The sequence below is a fragment of the Ictalurus punctatus genome, chromosome 8 (genome assembly GCF_001660625.3).
Source record: "Ictalurus punctatus breed USDA103 chromosome 8, Coco_2.0, whole genome shotgun sequence".
Taxonomy (NCBI): Eukaryota; Metazoa; Chordata; class Actinopteri; order Siluriformes; family Ictaluridae; genus Ictalurus; species Ictalurus punctatus.
In genome coordinates, this window is record NC_030423.2 from 30,490,982 (window position 1) to 30,502,437 (window position 11,456).

The window sequence follows — 11,456 nt, forward strand, 5'->3', positions numbered from 1 at the left end:
AAACCTGATTTGCAGCGGCAGGGAGGTGGGGTGGGGGGGGGGGTGAATAATGTTGATTGCAACTGTATATGATGTGTTGGTTTTATGAAATTCCTGAAGGTGTGTAGAACTCTGGTGTTCGAGAACTTCAGAGATCTGTGACGAGAGACGTTTCTGCCGCAGCGTTAATTCAAATAAATGAATGTTCACCAAGCAACGGTGACATGGTTTTGGTTTAAAATCCTAAACCTACAGCAGGAATTAAATAAAAAAAAGTAAAGCACTGAAAGCGCAGTACATCCAGTACACCCTCCTCTGCTTCCTCGACCTCGAGCTGTAATTCCACAGCAGGATGTGAGTAATGGAGCGTGATTGCAGTGACCTGAATAACGTGAAGTCAAACACATCACATGTAGACTCGGAGAGATAAGAACCCAGCTGTGACTCTCACTCGTTTCCTCTCACAGGGATCGCCGTGGACAAAAACGGTCTGATCTACTTCGTGGATGGAACAGTGATTCGCAGAGTGGACCGGAGCGGCATTATTACGACCGTCCTGGGGTCAAACGACCTGGCTTCGGCTCGGCCTCTCAGCTGTGACGCCCTGATGGACATCCAGCAGGTAGAGACAGAAGGTTTAAACATTAAACAGTCCTACAATGAAGTGTCGAATCTAACACTTAAATAATATATTACTTTAATGGTAATGTTTGTTAAAATGAGAAATCTGTTCGATCAGAGGCGGTCGTGGTAGAAACTGAAGTGTGCGTACTGTATATACAGGGCTTTATGGGTATATACAGGGCTTTATGGGTATATACAGGGCTTTATGGGTATATACAGGGCTTTATGGGTATATACAGGGCTTTACATGGCTTTGAGGGCTTTACCTCTCAGGGGTTTGCGGAGGAAGCTGCCGCTTATCTGTTTTAGTTAAGATGTGGACACTAGAAAAGTTTAAACGCACACTTTCTTATTCATTTCTGTACGTAATATCTTCTTTAATAGACAGTGTCTAATAGATTTTGTTATATAATATCTTCTCTAACTTTAATAGTGTCTACATCTTAACTAAAACAGACCTTTTTCCTCAAAGCGCCTGGTGGTTACCAAAAAACCCTGTATACACACACACACACACACACACACACACACACACACACACTCCACTTTACTCTGTTTCTACTTTAGACAATCGATTTGAGAAAGAATGGTATTGAAAATGTGGCCTGTTTATGTTAAAACTCTACCACAGGGACCGTCCTAGAGCGGACATTTTGGCTTCAGAAGGCAGCACAGACTCTTTTACAAGTCCAGGATATTAGAAAATGTTCAACACTGGTGCACTTTATTCTTTCCTGAGGCAATGGTGGATAGGATTATGGTGGAATCTAGGAAATAAATTGCATTGCGTTTCTTCCTCTTCCCAGGTTTCATTGGAGTGGCCGACGGATTTGGCCGTCAGTCCGATGGACAATTCTCTGTTCGTGCTGGACGGCAGTGTGGTTTTGCGGATTACAGAAGAGGGGCAGGTCAGTGTCGCGGCAGGTCGACCTCTTCATTGTCCGCTGCCCGTCGCTGATCTCTCAGTAACCGAGACCCAGCATGCCACACACACGCATCTGGAGTCTCCGAGTGCCATCGCCGTGTCCTTCACTGGAGCGTTGCACGTCGCCGAAACAGACGAGCGGAAGATGAGTCGCATTCGCAGCGTGGCACCAAACGGCGAGATCACTCACTTGGCTGGGTCACTGTCCGACTGCGACTGCAAAACAGACGTGAACTGCGATTGCTACCTCACTGGAGACGGTTTTGCTAAAGACGCTCGTCTCAATGCGCCTTCGTCGCTCGTAGCCGCTCCGGGTGGAACGTTATACGTTGCCGATCTCGGAAACATCCGAATCCGAGCTATCGGGACGAACAAACCGCAGTTGAACACACTAGGACTTTATGAAGTGGCTTCCACGGCAGAACAGGAAGTGTACATGTTTGACTCGAACGGAACGCACCAGCACACGGCTAATCTCGTGACTGGAGATTTTAAATACAACTTCAGTTACAGCAACGACGGAGATCTGACCTCCGTGACCGACTGCCATGGAAACACGCTCCGCATCCGGAGAGACGCGACTCGGCAGCCGGTCCGAATCGTGGCACCCGATAACCAGGTGGTTTGGCTGAACATCGGCTCCAACGGGGTGCTAAAAAGCCTGGGGACGCAGGGGCGGGACCTCGTGATGCTAACTTACCATGGCAATAGTGGTCTCCTAGCAACCAAGATCACCTCCAATGGATGGACCACCTTCTACGAGTGAGTTTGGAAAGTTATTTCTATTACTTATGCTGAGGGGCACTAAGATATGATCATATCATCTAAATTAGAATTCCCATTCTCATTACAGCAACCTACGGAAATTATTACGTTGAAATAACGAGTTATTTTACATTAAATTAAGGACGTACTGTCTTGATAACGGGTTTAAGTGACGTAACAAGATATTAAGATAACATTACATTGTATCTTGATGTTATGAGATATTAAGTTGAAATAACTGCATTCTATCTTGACGTAATGAGATAACTCATCAAAGCATTTCACCCTATTTGTTTTTGCTTCACATCCTGCGTTTCTGTAGATCGGATACGTGTAGCGGTGTCGACTGGACAAAAAATAAATTTGTCTCTCAGTTTTTCCATCAGAGGCTTTTTTTTTTGCTGATTCAAAAATGACACCATCATGCAGCAGGTTTTCTCGTCTGAAAGTCCAAAATATTTCATTTCTCCTTGCAAAAGTCATCATAAAGCCTTCCCAATCATTTACCGTAGCAGGAAATTGTGCAGAAGTGCTGACATCACGTCCCGGGACCGTAAATAACTTTCTCTTGTAGTTATGACAGCGAAGGAAAGCTGACCAACGTGACATTTCCCAGCGGCGTGGTGATGAGTTTGCACGGTGACTCCGGCGTCGTCGCCACGGTGGAAATGGAAAACTCTGAGCGGGAAGAAGAAGCCGGGATTATGGCGAACAGATCAGCGATTCAGACCGTCCTCACGCTACAGCAGGGTTCGTTTTAAATGTCACGATCAGTCCCTCTGAGACGAGATGCCTGCTTAGAATTTACAGCCACATACAAGATGAAAAAAATGCAAATTCTAAAGAGATGACTTTAGCTTAACGTTGTAGAGGCGTGGCACGGTGGGCGTGTCTTTGAGCTCGTGTATAAACTCTATATATAATCTTGTGAAGATTTCCGACAGGAAAATCTAAAGGAAAGAAAATCTTTACGAATCAGATCTGCTGTATATGGCAGAGATGATGTTCGGCTCGTTTAGGAGCTGAGACGAATCGGGGAAATTAGATCACAAAGGGCGTGGCATTGAGGCTATACATGGAAATGTGGGTGTGTCTTTGAGTCCACGTATTAAATCCGAGCAGCTCTCAGAGGGCGTGGCTTGAAGTTGGAAAATGGTGAACATACTTCTATGTGCAATTCTAAAATCACTATGCGGCAGAGTTTACAAACTTCATGAAATTACGCATGAGCTCAAAGACACGCCCCCTGACCGTGCTTATCAATATAGAGGTGTGTCTTGTTGGAAAACGTCTAAAGCCCCACCTTTAGTAATTTACTCAGACATCCTGTCTAGTTCATCATTTTTGGACTTCAAGCCACGCCTACTCAGAGCTGCACACATTTTAATATACCGACTGGATGACACACCCATTTTTCCAAGTATGGCCCCAGACACGCCCTCTGTGGTCTGAGAAACGGTGTTTCTTTAATTCCCATGGTTCCCCTCAGCTTAAAAATGACCCGAACGTCATCTCAGTGATCTGATCGGATTTGTTCCGTTTTCTTCTTGACGTTCCTGTCGGAAATCACTCGCAGTAAATATTAATCCCGGGTTGTTTTTGTTTTGCAGATCAGTTGAAGACGGGCTACGTGGTGGGTTACGACAGCTCTCTGTGGGTTTTATATGCAAACGGATTGAACGCTCATTTCCAAACCGAACCTCACATCCTGTGTGGCGCGTCGTCTCCTACGGTGGCTCGAAGGAACGTCACGCTTCCCGATGACGCCGGACAGAACCTCGTGGAGTGGCGCTTCAGGAAAGAGCAGACTCGCTCTAAAGTCACTGTGTTCGGACGCAAACTACGAGTGAGTTTCAAAACTCACTTCTCATTTCTTCTGAAAGCTGATTGGTCGGAAGATGTTCAGAACTGAATTTCAGTTGGTTGGTTCTTGTTTTCTGCAAAGAACATCCAATTTTAAACCCAAGGATCCCGTTCTCCAAGATCTCCATCTTAGAGAGGTTCTCGTCACTCGTTTTTCTCGCACTTGGTTAACTTGCTTTTCTAAAGCAGCTTCGGGACAATCTGTAATGTGAAATAAATAAGCTGAACACTTCTATTCTATAAATCCTCTGCGATTAGTTTCACAGCCAAAACCTAAAAAGCACAGATCGGCAATTAAATAAGGAAGAAATGATACGATCGTGTTCCTTTAAAGACTTAAGTGTGTGGAATTAAGGACGTATTAACGGCTCGCTCTGAGGTCCTAAACAGACTCTAAATGATGTTTATTAAAGGCAGACGCGCTGCAGAGTAAATAATTAAAGTTGCCTCATGTTGTGTGCTGTAAGTACTATTAGTTCTAGATTGTTCCCAATAAAATACTTTCCTCAATCCACTTATTTTCCAATTTCACAGGATTTAAAATGAAGCTCGGGTCATTTCGGGAGTTCAGAAAGTTTTATTCGTGCCTGAAACCGATTAAAAACTCAAGGAAACGTCTCGAGTTCTGACGGAACCCTTTTCACTTTCTCATCAAAAAAACTGTCTAACAGTCATTTCTCTCCGCTCTCGCAGGTGAACGGTCGGAACATCCTGTCTGTCGATTACGACCGCACGCTGAGGACCGAGCGAATTTACGACGATCACCGCAAGTTCCTGCTGAAAATCGGTTATGATGTCACAGGGCAGCCTGCCGTGTGGATGCCGAGCAGCAAATTACTGCTGGTGAACGTGACGCGGAGGAGCAACGGCCAGCTCAGCGCCACCCAGTGGGGATCTGTATTAGAGCGATTCGAGCACGATGAACAGGGACGCATTCGCACGCGAGTGTTTCCTGATGGGAAAACATGGAGCTACACGTACCTGGAGAAGGTACCGGTCAGGTTATCTCCTTTATTCTGGATTCTCTTCACGACTAAACCGGTTCCAATGTTGAAAATGTCTTGTTTAAATATTTAAATGTTTAGTAACGTGCGTTCTCCCACTTTTCCCAGTCCATGGTTCTGATCCTGGCCAGTCAGCGGCAGTTCACCTTCGAGTACGACTCCGATGGCGAACTTTCGGCCGTCATCATGCCCAGCGTCGCTCGCTACACCATGGAGACGATTCGCTCCATAACCTATTACCGGAATCTTTATCATCCTCCGGAAAGCAACGCATCTGTAGCCGTGGACTACGGCGAAGACGGACGGCTTCTCCGAGTGCTTCGGACCGGAACGGGACGGCGGGTGATTTACCGCTATCGATGGAACGACAAATTAGCTGAAGTTGTGTACGATAGCACGCGTGTCAGTTTCACGTACGACGAGACGCTCGGCGTGCTAAAGACTGTGAATCTGCAAAGTGAAGGCTTTATCTGCACCATTAGATACAGACAACTAGGCCCCCTAGTGGACAGACAGATATATCGCTTTAGCGAAGACGGGATGGTGAGCGCAAGATTCGATTACGCGTACGATGGAAATCTTCGCGTGAGCAGCATTCAGGGCGTGATCAATGAGACACCACTTCCTATCGACCTCTACCAGTACGATGACATTTCTGGAAAAGTAGAGCAGTTCGGGAAATTCGGTGTGCTCTACTACGACATCAATCAGATCATTTCCACCTCTGTTATGACCTACACTAAACATTTCGACGGCCACGGACGAATCCGTGAGATCCAGTACGAGCTTTTTCGGACGCTGCTCTTCTGGATCGCGGTTCAGTACGACGAAATGGGTCGAGTCACGTCAAGAGAGATGAAAATCGGACCTTTCGCGAATGCCACAAAATACAGCTATGAATACGACGTGGACGGCCAGCTGCAGACCGTCTACCTGAACAAAAAACCAACATGGCGGTATAGCTACGATTTAAACGGAAACATCCACCTTCTCAGCCCGGCGATCGGCGCGCGGATCCTCCCGTTACGCTACGACCTTCGAGATCGGATCACTCGACACGGAGACCTCCAATACGAGCAGGACGAGGACGGGTTTCTACGCCAGAGAGGAGCCGAAGTCTACCATTACAACTCGAACGGACGGCTCGAGCGCGTTTACAGTAAATCCGCTGGCTGGCACATTCAGCATCGCTATGACGGGTTAGGACGGAGAATTTCAACTAAGTCCAGTTTGGGGCAGCATTTGCAGTTTTTCTACGCAGACTTGAGCTACCTGAGCCGCATCACGCACGTCTACAACCACTCGAGCGCAGAGATCACCTCTCTGTACTACGACCTCCAAGGGCACGTGTTCGCCATGGAGGTCAGCAGTGGAAAAGAGTTTTACGTAGCTTGTGACAACACCGGAACGCCGCTAGCGGTTTTTGCGAGCGACGGAGCGCTCTTGAAGCAGATCCACTACACGGCGTATGGAGAAGTTTACTCCGATTCGAACCCCGATCTCCAGCTCGTACTCGGGTTCCATGGCGGCCTCTACGAACCACTGACCAAGCTCATTTACTTTGGGGAGCGGGATTACGACATCATTTCCGGCCGCTGGACCTCCCCAGATATCACGTTATGGGAAACGATGGGGAAAAATCCAGCACCGTTTAACCTCTACGCGTTCCGTAACAATGATCCCATCAGCAAAATTCAGGATGTAAAAGAGTTTCTCACGGGTGAGGAGTCCGATTTAGATCATCTGCTCGATTTCAGAGAGAAGGAGGTACGCTGCTGCTTTTTAAACTGATGTGTGTGGATTTGTTTCCTGTAGATGTGAACACCTGGCTGGTTGTATTTGGGTTTCATCTCCACAACAGCATTCCCGGATTTCCAGTTCCCAAGTCTGGAATGACTCGAGTGTCTTATGAACTGGATAAGAGTAAAGTTTGGGACAATCTTCCGGTACGTCCAGAGATCTGAGTCTGTATTGATTGATTTTTTTTTTAATAATGATTAAAGAATTTATGACGCCAGACCGAGCGATTCTCTGCTTCGCTGTGTGAATATCCTGATTTCTGTGGTGCGCTATAAACGCTGTTGCCTGTACGATCCTGAACTCGGTGTTCGTTATCATCAGATCACAATCTGATGATACATCCTGGTATTCAGAGTCGGGTTACGCAGCTTGACCCGTCACCTGAATGAAAGGCCTTTAGTCCAAACTGAAAAACTCAAATAAACAGATCTGTAAATAACATCAATGTTAATGTTAATGGAAAGATTAGAAGATGAAAACTCTGTGGCACTGATTAACAGACAAAATATTATTGTACTGTTTTCAGAAAAAGTTTGAGAACCCCTGAACTAAAGAACCTGTGGGGGTGCTAGACGGAACCTTTCTTTAGAAGAGTGCATGTGCTGAGAAAAAAGAACGATTTCTACAGAAAACACTCCCAAACCCTGATGTTCACCCCAGTAGTGTAATCCCTTTGTGAAAACTTGTATTAGTGTAGAATGGCAGGATCTGGAAGTGGACTCGCACTTTCGATCCCAAATGAGACTTTTATGGTGATTTTGGATGTAAAATGTGTCTTTTGCAGGCGATTGGCGTTCAGCAGCAGGTCCTGCGTCAGGCCGAAGCGTTCCTGGCGTTCGACCGGATGCCACGGTCTCGCAGACCGACCAAACCGTGGCTCTGGTTTGCTCCTAGCGAGTCTCTGATTGGCCGGGGCATCATGATGGCGCTGTACAAAGGTACGGTGATAACCCGCGCTATCAGCATCGCTAATGAAGACTGCATCAAAGTCTCTAACATCCTCAACGGAGCTCTGTATCTCAAAGATCTGCATTTCACGTTGGACGGACGTGACACGCATTACTTTGTAAAAACGGGAGCTCCGGAAGCGGACCTGGCTGCACTTCGGCTCGTGACGGGGCGTAAGCAGCTCGAGAACGGCGTCAACGTGAGTGTTTCTCAGTCGACGGCTGCGATGGGCGGACGCACGCGGCGTTTCGCCGACGTGGAGCTGCAGTGTGGTATGCTAACCCTTCACGTGCGCTATGGAGCCTCTCTGGATGAGGAGAGGGCGCGAGTGCTGGAGTTAGCACGACAGAGGGCGCTGGCGAGCGCGTGGGCACGGGAGGCGCAGTGCATACGGGACGGAGAGGCGGGGACTCGTCTGTGGACGGAGGCAGAGAAGAGGCAGTTACTCAACGGGGGACGAGTGCAGGGATACGACGGGTATTACATTCTCTCGGTGGAACAGTATCCGGAATTATCCGATAGCATGAACAACATTCAGTTCCTCAGACAGAACGAGATCGGAAAAAGGTAGCAGAGAACTCTCGTTGATACCTACGAGGAATTATTTATATGCACATATACGGTCCGGTTCTAAATTCTGAGTGCACCACCACCACGCGGCACACTACGGCTGTGTCTCATATCACACACTATGCACTATACACTATAGCATCGTATCTAGTAGTGAACTGTGTCTCAAAACGCTAATGTCTAGTCTTGATTACTCATGACTCCGCCCCTTCCGCTATGTAGTGCAAGGCCAGATATACTGTACAGGTCCAATGTTCCTCACTTAATTCCTTTCTATTTCCAGCACTTAGTGCACACTTAGTGGACTCTGAGGTCATCTCAAGAGTTTCCGCTCGTACAGTGTATTATCAACAAGGCGAATAACGATGATGTAGCTACAGAAATGATGGACATCAAATGTTGTGTCTTTGCACCATGAGCTGATTTCCTTCATATTAGTCCTCTCTAGTACAGTAGTGTAAATTTAATCAGGGGAGGATTAGGGTTCAATTTATTAGCTAGTGCACCGAGCGAGTAAAAGCTGCGATGTGCTGCACATCCCAGTGTTTTTGTTCAGAAATCACTGACAATAAATAAAATAAAATAATGAAAAGTGGTAGCCAATAAAATGTAACATGGAGAAGAGGCTTAATAGCTAGTAAAGTGTTCAAACATGACGTCACGTAGCTGTACTCTTCATCCTCTACTGAGCACCTACTACATCTTGTTTGCAGCCCCGACAAGTCGTTGGTTAGTCTTTATTAACAGCTAGCCAAATATACTGCTTCATTTTATCTTGATGCGTTTAATCGCCGGTGACGATCGTCTCTCTCCCCAAATAAAATCGTCCGTCGTGCTTTCACGCTAATTAACACCCAGGATGAACCGTTTTACCCTGGGCCGTCTTGCCTCGGCTGATGCGTGTAGTGCAGCAGGTGGTTTCATAACGAGTAGTGTGAGTTATAGCTGAGATGATTCACATCGGTACGCAGCTACACACCAAATGACAGGTTTTTTTAAATTGATTTAACTGATCGTAATTCACATTCACCAAACCACGCTTGTTAGCGTCGCAGTGTGTCAGGAAGCAACCGTAACATTCAACACACCAGCAAAATAGTGCTCATGTTAGACGTAATGAATATATTATAATGAATAACAACATGGGTGAGGTTTAAAAACCATTTAATGACTCATTTAATAAACCCTGTTGTTGTTGTTGTTGTTGTTGTTGATGCACTCAGACATTCAGACCTGACAGTATAAACTTCAAAAGTGTTAAAATAACGCTGTGCGTTGTAGAACATTAGCGTCTTACAAACCTAAAATCTAAAGCCTCAAGAAGGCCAGAAGCTGTGGAGCACAATGCAAAATTGTGAGGACTTTATTAATATATTACAAAAAAAAAAAACATTACTACCTTTACCTGAGTATTTATTAAATATTCACTTCACCAAGTTCCCTTAAAATATATCAGAAAAAAGAAATGTTTACATATCCATAGCTCTGCACCAATAGAACAACACCACATAGAAATATCACCTTTCTTGATTTTAATTTAATCTTTATCTTTTTTTTTTCTCCCCATAAATGTCTCAGTGTGTATTGTATTGTAAAAAGTGATATTTTGGAGTTTCAACAGACCAAATTCTGCTGCTTTTTCCCCCTCACTAATTAATTTATTTGATTTATTTCTGTATTTTTAATGTAATTCCCTGTTTTATGTCACACGGATCACATTCGATAGATTAATTAATTAATAACAATACTGTGCAACAAAGCTTATTGTATAGCTAATAAAAAATATATCGAGTCTAATTAAAAATAAAATAAACAGAACTACAATAAAAGTCTGCAACTCTTTTTAATTATTATTATTTTATTTTTATTTTTTTTTTTACAAATGAACTGTTTATTGCGGACGGACGAGCTGCCGTACATTTACATAAAGAAGTAAAAATAACTGAATAGCTATGTTATTTATTTACACACCACATGATGTGAATTAGCAGAAGTTCTTATATTACTGCTTAAATGCTTTTTATATATATATATATATATATATATATATATATATATATATATATATATATATATATAATTCCCTACTTTTACAGAATGTAAAACGTTTCCTAAAATTTTCAGGATTTAAAGATGATTACAACTGACACACACACACACACACACACACACACGCACACACACACACACGCATTATTTAGTCAGAGCACAGAGCTGCCTTGCTTTGAAGTTTGGGTGGAAGCGCATAATGGAGTTAACATTAATCAAAGCTCCTCTCATTTAACACTCACTAATCCCGCTGAGTGACTCTCTCCCAAACTCGCCCACTTTGATCCGAGTGTAAAAACCTCACGCTGCAGGGAAAAAAATCACTTTCATATCCAGAGGAAAGAAATAAGCGAGAACGTGGAGAAAGTTGTTCCCCAACAGCTGTTCATTTCTCTTTTTGTTGGTTTTTAATTAGAAAAACTCGCAGAATCCACGTCTTTCAGTCTGATTTCCAGAAACACGTCTGATTAGCTGCTGATTGCATCAGACTGTTTCTGCTCTGCTACTGATAGACTTCAGCAGTGATCCTTAATTTCTATTAGATTTTAATGAGGGCTGTAATGCAACCCTGTATCTGTACTCAGATTCACACCTGAAGTGGGCGTGGCCTAACCCGGATGATTTGTATGTGTTTGTGTGACAGTTCCTCCACCTCAGACACATCACTCCAGTTCAGAATCGGTCTCAGAGAGAGATCTTTTCATCCCGTCACAGTTTTATTGTTTTTGCTTGTACCTGCTCACAATACTTCTAACAAATTTACTCGGTTCTGTTTCATAAAATGTAAACACTCGCAGCCGGATTTAAACCACGCCTCCCTGAACAGTCAGACACTGAGGATGAAGGAGCGAATGCAGCACGCAGCACCGCACGCTCAGGGTCAGGGTCAGGGTCATGTCAGTGTTCCTGTTCATATTTATATTTAATGT

At 44.7% G+C, this 11,456-nt stretch overlaps 1 protein-coding gene across 3 annotated transcripts in view; it reads left to right on the forward strand.

The window, feature by feature from the left end:
* The window catches only part of si:dkey-237h12.3 (teneurin-3), a 143,000-nt gene extending 132,709 nt beyond the window's left edge, over positions 1–10,291 (forward strand). For all 3 annotated transcript variants that reach the window (XM_053682186.1, XM_053682187.1, XM_053682188.1), the window contains 8 exons: positions 447–601; positions 1,410–2,290; positions 2,868–3,043; positions 3,904–4,139; positions 4,850–5,146; positions 5,269–6,880; positions 6,976–7,106; positions 7,745–10,291. In XM_053682186.1, the coding sequence (XP_053538161.1) occupies positions 447–601; positions 1,410–2,290; positions 2,868–3,043; positions 3,904–4,139; positions 4,850–5,146; positions 5,269–6,880; positions 6,976–7,106; positions 7,745–8,479 (4,223 nt within the window). In that variant the 3' untranslated portion in view covers positions 8,480–10,291. The remainder of the gene's footprint in view (positions 1–446; positions 602–1,409; positions 2,291–2,867; positions 3,044–3,903; positions 4,140–4,849; positions 5,147–5,268; positions 6,881–6,975; positions 7,107–7,744) is intronic.
* Positions 10,292–11,456: the final 1,165 nt, after the last annotated feature.